The sequence below is a fragment of the Chelonoidis abingdonii genome, chromosome 11, assembly GCF_003597395.2.
Source record: "Chelonoidis abingdonii isolate Lonesome George chromosome 11, CheloAbing_2.0, whole genome shotgun sequence".
Lineage (NCBI taxonomy): Eukaryota > Metazoa > Chordata > Testudines > Testudinidae > Chelonoidis > Chelonoidis abingdonii.
In genome coordinates this window covers 20,725,002-20,745,631 of record NC_133779.1, presented here as the reverse complement: position 1 = coordinate 20,745,631, position 20,630 = coordinate 20,725,002, and the positions used below count along the sequence as shown (strand labels likewise).

General features: G+C 60.2%; 1 protein-coding gene and 1 pseudogene across 1 annotated transcript; both read right to left on the bottom strand.

The window, feature by feature from the left end:
• Nucleotides 1-3,779: 3,779 nt before the first annotated feature.
• On the bottom strand, nt 3,780-10,358 carry LOC116817075 (putative N-acetyltransferase 16; annotated as a pseudogene).
• Nucleotides 10,359-11,983: 1,625 nt separating this feature from the next.
• On the bottom strand, nt 11,984-20,166 carry LOC116817077 (putative N-acetyltransferase 16). Its single transcript, XM_032766839.2, has 4 exons — nt 20,082-20,166; nt 18,240-18,449; nt 14,806-15,030; nt 11,984-12,538 (listed from the first exon to the last, which is right to left on the bottom strand). Exons 2-4 carry the CDS (start codon nt 18,429-18,431, stop codon nt 11,984-11,986), a joined length of 972 nt encoding a protein of 323 aa, XP_032622730.1. The 5' UTR covers nt 18,432-18,449; nt 20,082-20,166.
• Nucleotides 20,167-20,630: the final 464 nt, after the last annotated feature.

Genomic DNA, 20,630 nt, shown 5'->3' with positions numbered 1-20,630 from the left:
GGGGAGGAGCAGAGGAGGGAGGACGCTGAGGGTACACGGGAGGGGGAGGGGTGCAGAAGGGAGGGGGCTGGTGGGGGCACATGGGAGGTAGAGGGATGGAGGAAGGAGGGACTGGGTGTCACAGGGGAAGGGGGAGGGGCTGGGGGAACCTGGGGACCAATACCACCTGTAGGGGAAACTGAGGCACGCCCAAGGGCTTCCAGCAATCTCACGAGTTGGTCCTGGGCCGACGGAGTCCCAGAGCTCGGGGAGGAAGGTTTCTAGCCTCATGTGCACAGAGCTGGCCCTGTCCCCCCAGCTGGGGGGCTCAGTTGTGCTAGCAGAGTGGGGCGACCCCCCTCCCGCATCTCACCAGCAACCTGAGCGGGGCTGCAGCTGAGGGGCTAGAGGGGGGGCAGCTGGGGGTCTGTCCACAGAGAGGCTCCAGTCCCCTCCCCTGAGCCAGATTGCGCTACCCAGCCAGGCCCGCTGGAGCAGCACAATGGTGCTGGGCCCCTGGAAGAACTACTGGGGGGACCCCCGGGGCCTGTTTCGGGGCTTGGCTGGGATCAGAGCAGGAAACCGAGTCGGGGCTCGGGGGAAAGGGCGCGGATGGTTCAGGAGGCCCATCGAGCGGGGGGCCAGGCCCGTGGAGCAGCAGGAGGGTCCCCAGGCGTTGGAATAACAGCTCCTGCAGGCTCTCCCCGGGGGGGGACAGGAGGCCTGGCACCCCCACAGCCCTTGCAATGAAGCTCACCAGGGCATTTGTGGGAATCACCTGGCCCTGGGGGGACAGGAGCTGGGGGAGAGGCCGGGAGCAGCCCAGTGGGGAGACAGGATGGAGAAAAGGCCAATTCGATTCGGGACCCAGCTCTGCCAGCGCCCCAGCTGGTTCCCAGGGCGGGAGGACATGCGGTGGGGATGGAGGGATGGAGGGATGGGGTGTGTAGAGAGAATGGGGGCGTCTGGCTCTCGTATGTGCGCACCCACACACACATACACATGCACACACATCTACACACACATGCACACCCCTGAGCACGCAAACACATCCACACATGCATGCCCGTGCATGCTCACTTGCACACACAGACACACACACGCACATACAGGCACCCACACACTTGTGCATTCACATGCACACGTGCATGCATACCCACATGCACACCCACTCACATACACACTCACACACACATGCACACATCCATGCACACACACCCATGAGCACGCACACATCCACGCATGTGCAAACACACCTATGCACACTCTCACACACATGCACACATGTACACACCCATGAGCACACACACACATCCACGCACATGCAAACACACCTATGCACACCCACACTCACACACCCAACACTGCCAGCAGCTGCACAGTTGTCCGGGAGCCAACGCCTTCACTAATGGATCCCCAGGGCGACCTTCCCAGCAGTGCGGGGGGGGGTGCAGCTGCTCTGATGGGGGGGAGGATTCCCAGAATTGCTGGCCCAGTAGCACGTCAGCACACCCAGCCCCACACCAAACTGTGCTAGGAAGCTGGGAACCTGGCAGTGCGGGGTGGGGGGAGAGGCTGAACGGGGGCAGGCACGGTGGGGCGGGGGCAGGGCCGGCGCTAGGATTTCTGACGCCCTAGGCGCCGGGACATTTTGCCGCTCCCCGCGCGGGTCTCGCAGCTCCGGCGGAGCTGCCGCAGGCATGCCTGCAGCAGGTCCACCAGGACAATCTGAGGGTTATTTAAACAGCGCAGAGAAGCACTCTCTGTCGGTTGCTGGGAAAGATAACACCACAACCTTCTCCCTTGTATCCCCCCCCACACCCCCCACCTCACCCGGCCCCCAGTCTTGGGTTAATTCAGGCTGTGCTGGTGTGTGAGAGGTGCCCTGGGGTGAGCCTCTGCGCCCCATCTGATCCCATGGCAATAAGCCCAACACAGCGGAGTAGGTGACATGGGACAGGGGCCTGCCCTCTGGGGGCCTGGCTCCCACCGGCCCAGGCAGGCTGCTGCTCAGGGCGGGAATGGGGCAGGGCTCCCTCTAGGGGCGTCGCGTCCCTACCGCCCAGGGCAGGGACTAGGCTGGCTCATGGGGGCGGGGATACGGGCAAGGGGGCCTGTCCTTAGTGGGGTGCCGGCTCCCACCCGGCCCAGCGGCAGGGATGGCTGGCTCAGGGGCGGCGGAATGGGCAGGACCTGTCTCTAGGGGCACTGGCTCCCACCGCGCCGCCCAGGCAGGGACTGGCGTGGCTCAGGGGGGGGATATGGGGCAGGGCCCTGTCCCCTCTAGGGGTCGCCGGCTCCCACCCGGCCCCAGGGCAGGGACTGGCTGGCTCACGGGGGCGGGGAATGGGGCAGGGGCCTGTCCCCTCTAGGGGGCGCCGGCTCCCCAGCCCCAGGGCAGGGATGGCTGGGTGAGGGGCAGGGATGACTGGCTCAGGGCGCCGGCAATGGGACACATGGGGGTACAGCTGTGACATTTGTCCCTGGGTGGCTCTCACCCAGGTTCAGACACTGGACAAAGCAGCCTCTGGCACCACCCCACTTCTGAGCATGACCCCCCCACACCCATGGGGCACCCCATCCCTCTGGGGAGCGTCCAGGCGCAGCAGAATGAAAAGTGAGGCAGGGGCTGAGGGGTTATTGCACATAGGGATGGGGGAGGGAATCCACGCTGGGGGGGAAGAAACCGGGGCCCAGCCCCCCCATTGCGTCAGCCCTGGATTGAGGTGGGGGATCGCTGATCTAACCTGGATCAGAGAAGAGCGTACTAATCGGTGGGCTCAGCCCAGCCTGGGACAGCAAAGGCAAAGCGCGCGAGGGGCCCCCCAGTTACCGCCAGAGGAGGTTTTAGTGTGTAGTGCGGGGGGGGGGATCAGTGAGTGGGGGGATGGGCTTAGCGCTGAGGGGGGGTCTAATGGCACAATGAGAGGGTGGATTCGGTTGAAGGCAACTTTATAAATATATCTCCATTTACGGAGACTCTATATGCACGTTACTCAGTTTAGGGAATCACACGGGGCTTGGGTGGGGGGTGCCTGGCCTGCTTCCAGCGGGGTTTTTGTGGGAGGGACAGCTGAGCCCTGCACATGGGTTTCCAGCAGCCATGCTAGGGCTCCGTCAGCATGGCAACCATCTCAGGATCCAGCAGCCTGTGGAGGGTCTGTCAACCATTGCAGGCACTGTTGTCATGTTAACTGTTGCTAGGCTCCATCAACATCACTGGGACCTTGTGTTCTATGCCAAACCACCACCAGGCTCCATTCTCTACATCAACTGTGCTGGGCTCCTCAAATCACTCACACTGGGCTCATTCCATGTTCAAACTGTTGCAGGCTCCATCAACCATCACTGGCTCTGTGCCCTGCAAACCATCTCTGGCTCCAACACCATGTAACGGTTGCTAAGATCCATCAACCATCACGGGCTCATTGCCATGCCAACCATCTCTGGGCTCCTGTCACCATTCAACTGTTGCTAAGGTTCCATCAACAATCACTGGGCTCTGTTGCCATGTCAACTGTTGCTAAGATCATCAACATGACTGGGCTCCATTGTCATGCCAACCATCTGGGCCCTGCACCATGTCAACTGTCTAGGCCTGTCAACCATCACTAGGTCCATCGCCCATGCGACTGTTGCTGAGCTCCATCCACCGTCGCTAGGGCTTGCCAAGCAACTGGGTGGGAGTCTCGTCTCCTAGGGAGTTCTTTTAGGGGCCTAGGAACAGGTTGGGGGAGATGAAACAAGGCTCAGAAAGTGCTTCTGGGGCAGGAAGTGGGAGGAGTATCCCCGCCAGCTCCCTAGATATCGCGCTCCGCAGTACTGCTCGTGTAGCCTTGCCAGCCCAGCCGCAGGCCGGCCCGGCAGAACTCAGCCAGTCCCCCCAGAGCTGGGCTCCAGGAAGAGCTGGCACATGACGTTGCCCCGCAGGGCGGCAGGCGGGCCCGCAGGTGGTGCAGCAGTTGGCTCTTGAGGTGCGCATGGCGGCCGAAGGCGTCGATGTTGAGGTAGACCCAGTCCGCTCCCAGACGGGTATGGGGAAGGGCTGGGTGCAGAGGGAAGCTGCCGTGGGCCGAGCCTTGCAATCCACCACCAGTGCAGTGCTTCTGCTGCAGCAGGGCCAGGTTGGCTCGCTGGCTTGTAGGGCTGCCCAGTCCTGGATGAGTGTGCGGTTGGGCAGGACCTCGCTCTGGAAGGCTGGGCTCAGCACAACGCCGCGCACCCTCGCTGGCTCCAGCGCCTCCGTGGCAAGCGGCTGGAAGCCGCCTGACCGCAGCTGGCCACAGCAGTGTCCCAGCCGGGCCAGCAGCTCCGCCGCGTTACACCGCACCAGCAGGATGCCCTGGGGGAAGGACGCAGGTAACGCAGCTGTGGGCCGCGCGAGACCTCCCTGCTGGGACATGCGGCAGGCTCCGGGGGGTGGGAATGGACAGGGCCTGCCCCTCTAGGCGGCGGCCTCCCACGGGCCCCAGGCAGGGACTGGCTGGCTCGGGGGGTGAGAATGGGCAGGGCCTGTCCCCTCTAGGGGGCGCCGGCTCCCACTGGCCCAGGCAGGGACTGGCGGCTCAGGGGCGGGGAATGGGGCAGGGCCTGTCCCTCTGGGGGGGGCGCCGGCTTCACCAGCCCCAGGGCAGGACTGGCTGGCTCAGGGGGGTGGGAATGGGGCAGGGGCCTGTCCCCCTAGGGGTGCCGCTCCCACTGGCCCCAGGGCAGGGCTGGCTGGCTCGGGGTGGGTGAGCATGGGGCAGGGGGCCTGTCCCCTCGTAGGCGCCGGCTCCCACCTGGCCCCAGGCAGGGACTGGCTGGCTCGAGGGGGGCGGGGAATGGGCAGGGCCTGCCCTCTGGGCGCCGGCTCCACCCAGCCCAGGGCAGGGACTGGCTGGCTCGGGGGGTGAGGAATGGGGCAGGGCCTGTCCCTCTAGGGGTGCGCCAGCTCCCACCCGCCCAGGGCAGGGACTGGCCTGGCTCGGCGGGGGTGAGGAAATGGGGCAGGGGCCGTCCCCTCTAGGGGGCGCCGGCTCCCACCTGGCCGCAGGGCAGGGAATGGGCAGGAGCCTGGTCCCTCTAGGACAGAGAACCAGGATTCCTGCTCCTACTCTCACCACCAGATCCCACTCTGCCTCAGATACCGGGCAGAGAACCCGGATCCTGGCTCCTCCCCTCCCTCCCCCCCTGCCGCGCTGCGCCATTTGCTCTCCCGGTATCACATGACACGACTGATTTCACTAATTGAACTAACCCGTCCCCCCCCCCCCCGCCCAAGGCACTGCTCAGCCGGCTCACGTAGCAGGGAAAGGGTCAGCACCACAACTTCCCGGGAGCCAGATACAGGGTGATGGGCAGCCTGACCCTGGGAGGAGAGCCCAGGCATCCAGAGCCAACCGATCAGACCCCCAAGCGCAGCCGACTCCAGTCCAGGGACAGAAGGGCCCAGGGCCAGAGGGAGTAGCCAGCCAAGCAGAGCCCCCCGTGCCAGGCAGCAGAGATCCCCCCCAATCCCCCCCCGATCAAGGGGCTGCCAGACCACAGCTCCCCTCCTCTGGGAGGAACTACTTCTGCAGTGCGTTCCGCTGGGCTCGTCCACCTGAGCCCTGGGGTCCTTTCCCATCTCCCCCTTTTCCCAGCACCACCCCAGGCTTCAAGGGTGGGCCCCAGAGCCAGGCCCATTGGTTTCTGTGCCTGGGTTCTGGGGCCCCTGGGTCGTGCTGGGTCTACGAACCCTGGGTCTGTGCCTGGTCTGAGGACTCCTGGTTCTGTGCCAGTTCTGAGCCCTTGTCGGTCGTGTTCTAGGGCCCTGGTCTGTGCCAGTTCTAAGGCCCCTGGTTCTGTGCCCTGGGACCTCGTGGGTCTGTGCCCAGTTGTAGGGTCCTGGGTTCTGTGACAGTTCTGAGACCCCCTGGGTTCTGTGCATGGGGCCCCTGGATTCCCTGCCCTGTTCTAGGACTCCTAGTTCTGTGCCTGGCTTTAGTCCCTGGTTCGTGACAGTTCTAGGCGTCCTTGGGTTCTGTGCCCAGTTCTGGGGCCCGGGTTCGTGCCTGGACCCCTGGGTTGGCCAAGTTCTAGGGCCCCAGGTTTCTTGTGACAGTTCTGGAGACCCCTGATCTGTGCCTGGGGCCCCTGATCCCGCCTGTTCTAAGACTCCCTAAGGTTCTGTGCCTGGCTTTAGGTCCCTGGGTCTGTGAACAGTTCTAGGTGTTGGCGTTGGGCCTCTGTTCTGTGCCCGGTCGGCCTGGTTCTGGCCCCTGGTTCCGGGTGCCCCTGGGTTCTGTGCCCTGGACCCTGGTTTGTGCCCAGTTCTAGGCCCCAGGTCTGTGACCAGTTCTGAGACCCCTGGGTTCTGTGCCTGGGCCCCTGGATTCCCTGCCCAGTTCTAGGACTCCTGGGTTCGTGCTGGCTTAGGCCCTGGTTCTGTGCCCAGTTCTAGGGTCCTTGGTCCTGTGCCCGTTGGCCCCCTGGTTCTGTGCTTGGGACCTTTTCCCACTCTGTGTGACCTGGGGCAAGTATCAGCAAGGCTCTGGGTCAGTTCCCCCGTCAATGGGGCAGGAAATGGTTCTTCCCTAGTCAGTGGGTCTCTCCTGTGTGGGGGGTTGTGGGCCCAGAACAAAGGGGCCCGGATCTCAGTCCTCCCTCCTCCCCCAGGGCGCTACCTGAAGTGCACTTATACCCCTCCTCCTGCGTCTACCTGCTTGGTGATCAGCCGGTATTCTTGAAGTCCTTGGGGCCAGTTTGTCGTCCCCGTCAGCCGCGACACCTTCACCCCGGGGTGCTGCTTGACCAGCTCGGTGCAGAACCGCTGCAGGACGCCCAGCCACGCCTTGCCCCGCTCAGGGCGCCACGCGCAGACCCCCCACCAGCGCCGTCTCCCCAGCGTCCACCACGCAGACCGACTGCAGCCCGATCTGGGGAGGAAACAGGGCAGGCGGGCAGCCGGTTAGCACACGCCGGCGGGAATGGAACACGGCTGAATTAACGAGATTTAAATCCCCGAGACCTGCATGGTTTCAGTATGTAACTTCTGCTCACGTTTGCCAATTGGCATTCAAATCCATTTTAACAACTCTTGCTCCATTTTGTACGCTTGCTGCAACCTTCATTTCGCAAACCCTGCTGCAATCGATTAATTTGGTTAGCTGTGTGACTGAGGCATGATGATGGGACTCAACCTCCAGCCCCAGCCTGTCCTGATGAAATGAAGTTCAAACCCCACCGGCTGAAGATGCAGACAGGACCCTAACAGTAAGCAGAGTCCACCCTAAACAGAAAAGGTGCAATAGAAGGAAGATCGGAGCCAGGTCCCAGGCTGAAAGTCGCCTGCAATTGACGGTGATCAATCCCCAAACCAGAGGCAGTGACACAGCAAGACCTATAGACTCTGGATCAAACTCAAGCCCACAAAAAGGAGGTGAGATGGAGACTTGGGGCTAACGCTGCTGCCAACATGGAAGGACATTGGTGCAGGCCCAGCAGAAGACCCAGCTCGGCCTTGTGCCCGGCTTCCTGGCCATCCACCGCCATGAGCACGAACCCAAGCTGCAAATCAACAACGACAACCTATGTCCAGGACTGGAACTATGCAGCAGCTGCAGACGTGTGTGTGTGTGTGTGTCTGTGTGTGTGTGTCGTGTGGTGCATGTATTAGGTATTCGTTATTCGTCATAATCAAATTGTGTTATCGTAATAAATGTGGCGTCTCTGTCTTGCCCCTAAAACGACCCTGTGTAGTTTTCTCTGCATACAGGAGCTTGGTGTGTTTCTCTTAGCCCGGCGCCCGTCTGAGCACGGCCTGAACCAAAACCAACAGAAAGGGACGAGCGAGGCCCCCGGCACCAGTCCTGACCCAAAACGCAGATTAATGAAGCCCATTGCTTCACCGCTGCACAGCCTCTGCAGAAACCGAGCCAGACACGAGGGCGCGTTAAGGTCCAGTTAGCGGTGGTCCCCCCGGTTAACGTAGGTCATGCGCAGCGGTCTAGCCAGATATGTGCACCCCCAGGGGTCCGCGGAGGTGGCAGCCACCTGGGATATAGCTGCCTGGTTTAACAAGAGCTGATAACAAAGGAGCGCGGCTCCGCTGACCCCGGGGGGCGGGCGCCTCCCACGGGCGCCGGACCGCCGCGCGTGGCTTCCCTGCCGTGCGCGACGCCCTGCGTTGCTGACCACCGTTGACAGCTCCCTGACTACCCAGGGGACGCCCTGGTGGCCGCCGACCGCGCGCCCGGGTCGGCTTCCATGACCTGCGGGGTTGCCTTTAAGTGCCCGGCTTGCGCGGCTTACGCATTGCCCAGGGGGCGGCCCTAAGCTTGCCCCCAGGCTGGCCAGGCCAGCTCTGCCCACGGCATGACTTCAGACTTACCAGCCGGTCGGCGGCAACCAGAAAAAATCTGTGACCGGCTGCACCCCCAAATCGCACCCTAGCAACGCCACGCCAAAATAATGTCGACGCGCGGCATAGATGTCCCCAACAATCCCATTTGCCAGAGGCATAACCTCTGGGGCGCCCAACCCCCATTTCAAAGGGGCCTTAACCAAGGAGCCCCACCCCCCATTTTCAGGGGCACTAAACCCCAGGGCCCCATTACCCCATTTCCAGGCGGACCCAAAACGTAGCAGGGCCCAAAACCCTTTCCTGGAGCTCCTAACACCAGAGGCCCAAACACCCATTTGCAGGGGACCCTAAAACCTAGGAGCCCCAACCCCATTTCCAGGGCCCCCTACTCAGGGACCCAAACCCCATTTCTTGGGACTAAGCCCAGGGGCCCCAACCCCCCATTTTTAGGGCCTGCCCAAAATAGCGAACCAACCCCATCAGGCGCCCCTAACCTCAGGCCAAAAACCCGAACTACCAGGGCCCTAAAGCCAGGGCTTGAAACCATTTCCAGGACCATAACCCCCCAATGGCCCCAAATACCCCATTTCCGGACCTAATACCTCAGGGACCTAACCTCCCATATTCCAGGCGGTGGTGCCCTATCGAGGGGCTCCAAAACATTTTCCAGGAGCCCGTGACCCCAGGGCCCAAAACATTTCCAAGGCCGCTAACCTAAGGCCCAAAAGCCCCTTTCCAGGGCCCATTAAACGTGTAGGCTCCAAATCCCATCCATAGGCCCCTACACTAGGCCCGAGAACCCATTTCCAGGGGGGCGAAGCCTTTAACCTTAGGCCCAAACCCCATTTGCCAGCGCCACTTATTCCTAGGAGCCCAATCCTTTCTGGCGGTTCCTACTTAGGGGCCCAATGACCATTCCAGGGGCCTAACTAGAGCCCCAAACTCATTCCAGGGGCCCTACTCACAGTGTGCAAACCTCTTTCCAAGGGCCCTAACCTAGGAGCACCAACCCCCTATTTCCAGGTCCTTATAGTCTAGGGACCAAAAACCCTTTGCCAGGGGCCCTAACCTGGCCACAAAAATCCATTCCCACGTACCCTCCACGGTGCCCCCAACCATTCGCGGGGCCCAAAAGCTACGTGGGGACCAAAAAAACCGATTTCCAGAGGGCCTAGATAGCGGGCGCCCCAAAATCCCAATTCCACGGGTCGTAACCTCAGGGCCCCAAACCACTTCAGGGGCCCCTAACCCAAGGGGCCCAAGGCCCCATTTTCAGGGGCCCCTAAACCTAGGGGACCCAAAACCATTTCCATGGGTCCCTAGCCTGGGCCCATACCCCAATTTAGGTGTCCTAAACCGTAGGGCCTAACCCCAGGGAGCCAAACCCCATTTCCGGGGCCGCTCGTCCCAAACCCCCCCCGACCACTCCGGGCTGTCAGCCAACCCCATTGTGCGGGATTGCGATGCTCTGGTAAGAGATATGTGGGGTGGGACAGCCCTGTTCTCTGACATCCCTGAACATCATGTATCTCTTGCGAGCGATAGAGATGGAGAAAGCCCCCGCTGTCAGCCGGGGATAAGTGGGATTTATTCTGGCTCTTTGGCACGGGAGGCTGCGCCAGCAGGAACTCTGAGGTTCTTCCCGTAGTCATGAACCCTCCCAACCAGAGCGTTTGTGCTGGCGAGAGCCACTAAGCCTTGTTCGTCCTTCTCGAAGCCTTGTGACTCCCAAAGCGTTGAGTACAGATCAGAAGCCGGTCCTCCCTGTGTAAAAACGCTGCCCCGCCCCAGAGCGCTCGCATCTCAGCCCGGAGGGGGTTCCTGGTAACGCAATCACCGCCCCGAGAGGAGCATCTCAGCACGGTGAGGCGAGGGCTCCTGTGTAAACAGCACCTGCCCCCCCCAGCCCCCAGAGGTGGCACATCTCCAGTGCCCCGCCCTCAGTGAGGTCTCCCGCGGTAAACCGCCATTCCCGCCCCGGAGTGTGGCTGCATCTCAGTACTCAGGAGATGCCCTCCCCTGATGTAATCGGCCACGCCCGCACCCCGACCATGTTGGCGCATCTCTCAGCTCCCACGCCAAGAGTCCCTGTGTAAATGCCACCACCGCCCAGAGTGCGTGTCTGCGCCCAGCCAGGGTCCCTGGGTAACTGGCTTGCACGTTCCCACCTCAGAGGTGCGCAAATTCTCAACGCCAGGCAGCAGGCGGATCCTGAAGGTGACAGTTCCGCTCCCGTCCCTCCACTGCGGTGCTTGTCATTCTCAGCATGGTCGGAAGGTCCCCGTGTAACGGCCGCCCCGCCCCAGAGGTGGCGCATCGCAGCGCCAGGCCAGGGTCGACCTAGTGTAACGCAGTGACCACTCCTGCCCCCAGAGGAGTCTGCATCTCAGCGCCAGCGAGGGTCACCGTGTAACGCCGCCCCCCCTCTCCAGAGGAGTGGGCGTATCTCTAGTCCTGAAAGCCCAGCACCAGTCGCTCGGCGGTGGTAAAAGTGAGTGAACAGAGATGCGGGGTAGGGCACAACCCGAAGGTGCCCCCTTGTGGGAGCTGCGGAGCATGGAAGGCGTCTGTTCGTCCTTCTGGGATCTGTGTGTGTGTGTGTGTGTGGTGTGGTGTGACACACCCCAGGGTGTGCCTCCCTCATGATTGTGGGCATGCTCGGTTATGCTCTCATGTTCCCTGTCTCTGGTCGTGCTAGTGTGGGATGGACGGATGAAGGCATTGAGTTATTTAATAGGACTGCGCAGAGCAAGACTCTTGTCTGAGTGGCTTGGAAAAAATATCACACACATTACTCCCAGTCTCCCTGGTATATCCACCCCCCCACCCCCCCTCTCTTATCTGGGTTAAATCAGCTGTGCTGGTGGGGGGGGGGGGGGGGGCTCTAGGCCTGGCTTCCAGGCGGGTTTTTTGGTGGGAGGGGACAGCTGAGCCCTGCACATGGGTTTCCAGCAGCCATTGCTAGGGCTCCGTCAGCATGGCAACCATCTCAGGGATCCAGCAGCCTGTGGGAGGGTCTGTCAACCATTGCAGGGCACTGTTGTCATGTTAACTGTTGCTAGGCTCCATCAACCATCACTGGGACCTGTTGTCATGCCAACCACCACCAGGCTCCATTCTCACATCAACTGTTGCTGGGCTCCCTCAATCATCACTGGGCTCCATTGCCATGTCAACTGTTGCTAGGCTCCATCAACCATCACTGGGCTCTGTTGCCCTGCAAACCATCTCTGGGCTCCAACACCATGTCAACTGTTGCTAAGATCCATCAACCATCACTGGGCTCCATTGCCATGCCAACCATCTCTGGGCTCTGTCACCATGTCAACTGTTGCTAGGTTCCATCAACAATCACTGGGCTCTGTTGCCATGTCAACTGTTGCTAAGATCCATCAACAGTGACTGGGCTCCATTGTCATGCCAACCATCTGGGCCCTGGCACCATGTCAACTGTTGCTAGGCTCTGTCAACCATCACTAGGTTCCATCGCCATGCCGACTGTTGCTGAGCTCCATCCACCGTCGCTAGGGCTTGCCAAGCAACTGGGTGGGAGTCTCGTCTCCTAGGGGAGTTCTTTAGGGGGCCAGGAACAGGTTGGGGGGAGATGGGAAACAAGGCTCAGAAAGTGCTTCTGGGGGGCCAGGAAGTGGGGAGGAGTATCCCCCGCCCCCCAGCTCCCTAGATATCTGCCTCCAGCAGGTACTGCTCGGTGTAGCCCTTGGCCAGCTCCAGCCGCAGGCCGGCCCGGCAGAACTCAGCCAGCTCCCCCCAGAGGCTGGGCTCCAGGAAGAGCTGGCACATGACGTTGCCCCGCAGGGCGGGCAGGCGGGCCCGCAGGTGGTGCAGCAGTTGGCTCTTGAGGTGGGCGGCATGGCGGCCGAAGGCGTCGATGTTGAGGTAGACCCAGTCCTCGCCCAGCGGGATGGGGAAGGGCTGGGTGCAGAGGGAAGCTGCCGTGGGCCGAGCCTTGCAATCCACCACCCAGTGCAGCTGCTTCTGCTGCAGCAGGGCCAGGTTGGGCTCGCTGGGCTTGTAGGGCTGCCAGTCCTGGATGATGGTGCGGTTGGGCAGGACCTCGCTCTGGAAGGCTGGGCTCAGCACCACGCCGCGCACCTCGCCTGGCTCCAGCGCCTCCGTGGGCAGCGGCTGGAAGCCGCCTGACCGCAGCTGGGCCACAGCAGTGTCCAGCCGGGCCAGCAGCTCCGCCGCGTTGAACCGCACCAGCAGGATGCCCTGGGGGGGAGAGACGCAGGTAAGCCAGCTGTGGGCCACGGAGACCTCCCTGCTGGGGACATGGGCAGGCTCCGGGGGGTGGGGAATGGGACAGGGGCCTGTCCCCTCTAGGGGGCGCCGGCTCCCACTGGCCCCAGGGCAGGGACTGGCTGGCTCGGGGGGGTGAGGAATGGGGCAGGGGCCTGTCCCCTCTAGGGGGCGCCGGCTCCCACCTGCCCCAGGCAGGGACTGGCTGGCTCAGGGGGGCGGGAATGGGGCAGGGGCCTGTCCCCTCTGGGGGCGCCGGCTTCCACCACAGCCCAGGGCAGGGACTGCTGGCTCAGGGGGGTGGGGAATGGGCAGGGGCCTGTCCCCTCTAGGGGGTGCCGGCTCCCACTGGCCCCAGGGCAGGGACTGGCTGGCTCGGGGGGGTGAGCAATGGGCAGGGGCCTGTCCCCTCTAGGGGCGCCGGGCTCCCACCTGGCCCCAGGCAGGGACTGGCTGGCTCAGGGGGGCGGGGAATGGGGCAGGGGCCTGTCCCCTCTGGGGGGCGCCGGCTTCCCACCCAGCCCAGGGCAGGGACTGGCTGGCTCGGGGGTGAGGAATGGGGCAGGGGCCTGTCCCCTCTAGGGGGCCAGCTCCACCCGGCCCCAGGGCAGGGACTGGCTGGCTCGGGGGTGAGGAATGGGGCAGGGGCCTGTCCCCTCTAGGGGCGCCGGCTCCCACCCGGCCCCGAGGCAGGGAATGGGGCAGGAGCCTGTCCCCTTAGGACAGAGAACCCAGGATTCCTGCCTCCTACTCTCACCCACCAGATCCCACTCTGCTCCAGAACCGGGCAGAGAACCCAGGAGTCCTGGCTCTCTCCTCCTTCCCTCCCCCCCGCCCGCTGCTGCTCCATTTTGCTCTCCCGGTATCACATGACACGGACTGATTTCCACTAATTGAATCTAAACCCGTCCCCCCCCCCCCCCCCCGCCCCAGGCACTGCTCAGCCGGCTCACGTAGCCAGGGAAAGTGGGTCAGCAGCCACAACCTTCCCGGGAGCCAGATACCAGGGTGATGGGCAGCCTGACCCTGGGAGGAGAGCCCAGGCACTCCAGAGCCAACCGATCAGCCCCCAAGCGCAGCCGACTCCAGTCCAGGGACAGGAAGGGCCCCAGGGCCAGAGGGAGTAGCCAGGCCAAGCCAGAGACCCCCCGTGCCAGGCAGCAGAGATCCCCCCAATCCCACCCCCGTACAGGGGCTGCCAGACCCCACAGCTCCCCCTCCTCTGGGAGGAACTAGCTTCTGCAGTGCGTTCCCGCTGGGCTCTCCAGCCCTGAGCCCTCTGGGGGTCCTTTCCCCATCTCCCCCCTTTTCCCATCACCACTCCAGGCTTCCAAGGGTGGGCCCCAGAGCCAGGCCCATTGGGTTCTGTGCCTGGTTCTGGGGCCCCTGGGTTCTGTGCCTGGGTCTAGAACCCCTGGGCTCTGTGCCTGGTTCTGGGACTCCTGGGTTCTGTGCCCAGTTCTGAGGCCCTTGGGTTCTGTGCGTGGTTCTAGGGCCCCTGGGTTCTGTGCCCAGTTCTAAGGCCCCTGGGTTCTGTGCCTGGGACCTCTGGGTTCTGTGCCCAGTTGTAGGGTCCCTGGGTTCTGTGACCAGTTCTGAGACCCCCTGGGTTCTGTGCATGGGGCCCCTGGATTCCCTGCCCTGTTCTAGGACTCCTAGGTTCTGTGCCTGGCTTTAGGTCCCTGGGTTCTGTGACAGGTTCTAGGGTCCTTGGGTTCTGTGCCCAGTTCTGAGGCCCCTGGGTTCTGTGCCCGGTTCCGGGGCCCCTGGGTTCTGTGCCCGGTTCCGGGGCCCCTGGGTTCTGTGCCTGGGACCCCTGGGTTCTGTGCCCAGTTCTAGGGCCCCAGGTTCTGTGACCAGTTCTGAGACCCCCTGGGTTCTGTGCCTGGGGCCCCTGGATTCCCTGCCCAGTTCTAGGACTCCTGGGTTCTGTGCCTGGCTTTAGGCCCCTGGGTTCTGTGCCAGGTTCTAGGGTCCTTGGGTTCTGTGCCCGGTTCTGGGGCCCCTGGTTCTGTGCTTGGGACCTTTTCCCAGCTCTGTGTGACCTGGGGCAAGTCATCGCAAGGCTCTGGGCCTCAGTTTCCCCGTCAATGGGGAGGATGGTTCTTCACCTAGTCAGTGGGTCTCTCCCTGTGTGGGGGGTTTGTGGTGCCCAGAACAAAGGGGCCCGGATCTCAGTCCTCCCTCCTCCCCCAGGGCGCTACCGTAATGCACTTAATATCCCCTCCTCCTGCGTCTACCTGCTTGGTGATCAGCCGGTATTTCTTGAAGTCCTTGGGGCCCAGTTTGTCGTCCCGCGTCAGCCGCGACACCTTCACCCCGGGGTGCTGCTCCTTGACCAGCTCGGTGCAGAACCGCTGCAGGACGCCAGCCACGCCCTTGCCCCGCTCCCAGGGCGCCACGCGCAGCCCCTCCACCAGCGCCGTCTCCCCAGCGTCCACCACGCAGACCGACTGCAGCCCGATCTGGGGAGGAAACAGGGGCAGGCGGGCAGCCGGTTAGCACCGGCCGGGCGGGAATGGAACCACGGCTGGAATTAACGAGATTTAAATCCCCGAGACCTGCATGGTTTCAGTATTGTAACTTCTGCTCACCGTTTGCCAGATTGGCATTCAAATTCCATTTTACAACTCTTGCTCCATTTTGTACGCTTGCTGCAACCTTCATTTCTGCAAACCCTGCTGCAATCGTATTAATTTAGGTTAGCTGTGTGACTGAGGCATGGATGGATGAGGGACTCAACCTCCAGCCCCAGCCTGTCCTGATGAAATGAAGTTCAAACCCCACCGGCTGAAGATGCAGACAGGAGCCCTAACTAAGTAAGCAGAGTCCACCCTAAACAGAAAAGGTGCAATAGAAGGAAGATCGGAGCCAGGTCCCAGGCTGAAAGTCGCCTGCAATTGACGGGTGATCAATCCCCAAACCCAGAGGCAGTGACACAGCAAGACCTATAGACTCTGGATTCAAACTCAAGCCCACAAAAAGGAGGGTGAGATGGGAGACTTTGGGGGCTAACGTTCTGCTGCCAACATGGAAGGACATTGGTGCAGGCCCAGCAGAGACCCAGCTCGGCCTTGTGCCCGGCTTTCCTGGCCAGTCACCGCCATGAGCTACGAACCCAAGCTGCAAAATCAAGCCACACCAACCTATGTCCAGGACTGGGAACTATGCAGCAGCTGCAGAACGTGTGTGTGTGTGTGTGTCTGTGTGTGTGTGTCTGTGTGTGCATGTATTAGGTATTCGTTATTCGTCATAAATCAAATTGTGTTATCGTAATAAATGTGGCGTCTCTGTCTTGCCCCCTAAAACGACCCTGTGTAGTTTTCTCTGCATACAGGAGCTTGGTGTGTTTCTCTTAGCTCCGGCGCCCGTCTGAGCACGGCCTGACCAAAACCCCAACAGAAAGGGGACGAGGCGAGGCCCCCGGCACCAGTTCCTGACCCAAAACGCACGATTAATGAAGCCCATTGCTTCACCGCTGCACAGCCTCCTGCAGAACAACCAGCCAGACCACAGGGCGCGTTAAGGTCCCAGTTAGCGGTGGTCCCCCGGTTAAATGGTCAGCGCAGCGGTTCTCAGCCAGGGATATGTGCACCCCCAGGGGGTCCGCCGGAGGTGCAGCCACCTGGGGAATAGCTGCCTGGTTTTACAAGAGGCTGCATAACAAAGAAGAGCAAAGTCAGGCCGAACTAAAGTTTCCCACAGACAGCGAGTGGTTTATGCACCTCTGTGTAGGATACTCTGAGATGTGAGCACAGCAGTTATATTCCAGCTGATTTATTTGGTAACCAGGAGGAAATCGGCCATTTTCCAGTCATTTCGGTGGCTGATTTTTGTGGTTTTGAAGTGAGGGGTAGCTTAGGGGTGCGCAAGACCATCTGACCCCTGAAAGGGGGCCAGAGCCACTGGCTTGGAGCCATCCCATGCGACTGCACCTTGGGCTGGAAAAGGAACTGCAGGACAAATGGAAAAGCCAGTTAAAACGGATGATTGAAATCAATCTCCCCCCCGCCCCGTGCCTTGCATTGGGAGGGTCTGAGCAGCACCCAGCATGACGGGGGACCCTGATCTCAGGGAGGCGGGGGGGGGGGCACCTGCACAACAGAGGCCTGGGGGGGTGATGAGTCATCCCTTAATTACAGGCTGATTAAGCCACAGGCGAGGATGACTCATTCCTGCGCTAGGCTCCAGCCAATCCACCAGCCAGCGGCTGGGCTAGTGACGCCCCAAGCAGGTATAAAGACCTCACAGGCGACAGGGCTCTGGGAGTCTCCTCTGCCTGCAGGTGGTAACAGGCCCACGGGCCCTATCCTGCGCCAGGCTGGCTCCTGGCTCTGCTCTCAGCCCTGCCCTCTTTCCCGGCCTTGCTGCCGCTGCTCCAACCACTAGGCATGACCCTCCCAGGCCCAGTTTCTGACAGAGCCCTGATCTCACTCATGGGCCGGGCAGGGCCAGGCTTTTAGGCATTACCAGGCTATATATGACCAGAGGCTGAATTTCAGCCTATTCCCTCCAGACACAGGATTCAGCCACTTCTAGGGTGGGGCGGCTGGTTACCCAGGGACCCCTCGCCCAGTGCTGAGATGCAGCCACCTCTGGGGGGTAGCAATGGGGGGGGGGGCTTTTTATATCGTGGACTCCTGGAGTCATTACAAGAATTCATCATTTGGTCAGGTCCCATTGGACGGCTCCGAATCTGAACATCCCCCCCAGGTAATTCTGCCTGGACAGACGTCCCCCACTGGCCGAGCACTGAGTGCAAACACACGTTCGCTCCTGTGTCACCCATTTCCAGGGGCTCAAGGCCGGAGCTGAAGCCATGGTCGGTTCACCCCCCCTGCCCCAGGGCCAGGTGGGTCCTGCACCCGGACCAGCCGGGTCCGGCTCATCAGCTCAGGTTTCTCATGGTTAAGGGGCTGGGCTGGCTGGAGGTGGGACCTGAACCCGGCAGGGAGCGGAGTTCACGGGTGATGCGCCCACCTCTGGCTCTGACACCAGCATGATGCGGATCTATAACAGCCAGGGACACAGGTCGATCCTGACACAGCTCAAAGCAGGTCAGGGCGGGGAGCCGGCCGGGAGCCGAGAAATGGGGCAAGGGGAGGGGCCGTACTGGGGGAGGTGCTGAGATGCAGACAGCCGGAGTGGGCTTATTGCAAGCTACAGGGTGAGGGTGGGTGGCAGGAATACAGACTCCACATGCAGCCACCTCTGGGTGGAGAGCAGGAGCTATTTATACAGGGACCCCTCACCCAGCAGTGCAATGCAGCCACCTCTGGGATGGGACGGCCAGTTACCCAGGGACCCCTCCCCCGGCGCTGAGATGCAGCCACCTCTGCGTGGGATACCCAGTTACGCAGGGACTCCTCACCCGGTGCTGGGACGCGGCCACTTCTGGGGCAGGGTGGCTGGTTACACAGGGACCCCTCGCCCAGTGCTGAGATGCAGCCATCTCTGGGGCAGGTTATCTGGTTACCCAGGAACCCCTCGCCCGGTGCTGAGATGCAGGCAGCTCTGGGGTGGGGCGGTTGGTTATACAGTGACCCCTCACCCAGCGCTGAGATGCAGCCACCTCTGTGGAGTAGCATCTGGGGTCTTTTTATATGGGGGACCCCCCAACCTGGCTCACTCAGCCCCAGGTGCTTCCCTCTGCCGGGTCTGACGTCTCACTCACCACTTCTCCGTTCTTCTTGGCCAGCACCACCGTGCGGTTGGGCTCGCGGATCCAGGCGTGGTAGCGGCTGGGGAGATAATCCAGGCCCCCATAGATGTCCTTCGACATGGCCAGGATCTCCTCAAACTCCTTCTCTGTCGCCACCATGAACTGCAGCTGCGGGTCGCTGCTCAGCCCCGGCTCCAACTTCATGCCTCCTGGCTAGCGGGGCTGCAGAGCGAGAGCAAAGGCATGAAAACACTGCGGGCAGGGGACATCCCCGGACATCCACACTCACCAGGGCCGTTAACCTGCTTGCTTGCACAGCTAGAGCTTTAAGTATTCGTTTTATTGTAATACGTTTATAGATTAATATTAAAAGTAAGTTTGGCTGCAATGGAAGAGTCCTACAGACCATATCCTGTATGTTAAGCTACGGCAAAGTTAGCATATCTAGATTAAGACTTTTTACCCAGAAAGTAAAGTTGATCTTCATCTTGTTACCATACTGTTAATTAATTATTATTTAATATTATTAATTTAATTAAATGAATGAATTAAGTTCCCATATTATCCAGATTAATATTATCAATACACCCTAAATTAGGGTACAGGCTGGCGAGCCAGGCAGGAGTCTCGAGGAGTGTGTGACAGGAATTGTCAGGGATTCCAGGCCTCCTTAGACCCCTGAGAATCTCACCTGAGACATAAGTAAACGGTTAAAGTTACAGAGGGTTAGAGATTGTGTCTTACTCTTAAAAACACAGAAGCCTCATTTCATGTGGCTGCGGCTTGGCAGCAGTCCCAGTATTTCTGGTTCTGTACTGTGGTTTTGACTTAAAGTTGTAATTTACAGGTTTTGAATTTAATCCTGCAAGATAAAAGGTAAGAATATAAAGTAACCTTGTTATTATAGAGTATTGTTATTTAATTCGATACGTGCGTTTAAGGGGCTTTGTGGGAGGTTGAACTTGTAACGAATGGTACCGATAAGATATAAGCCGTGGCATCGGGCCCGATGACCCACACTAGGGTGGTGGGGGAGTCACTAAGAGGCCGCAATAACTCAGAACTTGTATTGTTCTTCAGTCTGCACCTCTGATCCGTCTGCCTCAGTTCCCCAGCTGTTTGGCAGGTCCCGACAGAGGGAAAAGACCTCTCGATCAGCAACAAGCCATTGAGGGAAGAGAGGAAACGTGCCCCCACCCTTCTATCACTCATTTGGGCCTTATTGAACTAGATGTAAAACCACTTTGGGGGATTTTTTCCCCATTGTTTCTGTGGAGTGGAGGGACACCTACAGTTACAGAGTAAAGCAGCAGAGTGGTCATTATAGTTTATTAAACAAGCTAGTGAAGTATTAGAATTCAAATGAGTTCCATGTTACGCGTCAAGGTAAGTGGAGTTACCCGCCGTCCGGCTTTAGAAGACTTTGCCAGAAAAGATGTTCGGGAACATGGAGAAGGTTCAGAACAGCTGAGGAAGAGTGAGATGATCTCTACGGGGTTTTGTGAGCGATGTATTTGATGTAGAAATGAAGCAGGGAAAAAAGAAACGAAAGGCTAAACTGGTGAAGGAAACAGCGTTTGCATGTCTGCTCGTATCTGATAGTTCGCTGGGGAAGAAATTAAATAAAAATTTGAGTTCCTGAGGACAGCCCAGCAAAGTGTGGATGCCAGCTTAAAACCGCTGGACAGCTATAAATCAGCCCACGGTCGGCTGTTAGAAAGAGTCAGAGAGTTGAGAAAGTTAAGAGCTGTGTCAGAGGAGGGTAAAGAATCGGTTCCCATCCCTGGTGGCACGGGACGGAGACAAAAACCTGCAGAACTAGGGCAAGAGATTTAGCTCAGGCTGATACGGTACCTTTAGGAGGGGAGCTGGAGCCGGAGTCTGAGGAGCCACGGGGAGAAGTTAGCGGTGCAGGAGATACCAACAGTCTGCAAAAAGAAACAGTAAGTCTCAGGGTGGCACCACAGGAGGGGGTCATCATAGAGGAGGTGACGAGTGATGTAAGGATGAGACAAGCAGAGCAAAGGGGGAGGAAATCTCCTCTTCTCTGGTAGTGTCTGCCCCGGGAGTGCCTTTGGAGACCGTGATTGTTCAAGGACTAGCACAGGGTGTGACGGTGCTGCCCGTGGGAGCCAGCTGAGGGCACTCAATTAGGGTGAACTGCAAACAGAACGGGGCAGACGAAGCCAAGAAGCTGGTGTATATGCCAATACTTCGATTTCCCAACCGGCACAAAACAGCTTCCCTAGCACCTCACTGGTTACTCATATTCCAAACCCCACAGTTCCCTTCCAGTGCCCAGCCTCAGGCCTCCATCCAGACACACGTCAGATATGATGACTGAAAATCTTCTCTCATCATATACAAGAAAAGGTTCTTCCAATCCCAAAGAATCAGCCACAT

Excerpts from the sequence above, each read along its gene's own strand:
- LOC116817077 (XM_032766839.2), bottom strand. The coding sequence starts at position 18,431 with ATGAAGTTGGAGCCGGGGCTGAGCAGCGACCCGCAGCTGCAGTTCATG. Across the intron at positions 15,031-18,239 it reads CCAAGAAGAACGGAGAAGTG|ATCGGGCTGCAGTCGGTCTG; the intron begins GTGAGTGAGACG and ends TTTCCTCCCCAG. Across the intron at positions 12,539-14,805 it reads ACCGGCTGATCACCAAGCAG|GGCATCCTGCTGGTGCGGTT; the intron begins GTAGACGCAGGA and ends TCTCCCCCCCAG.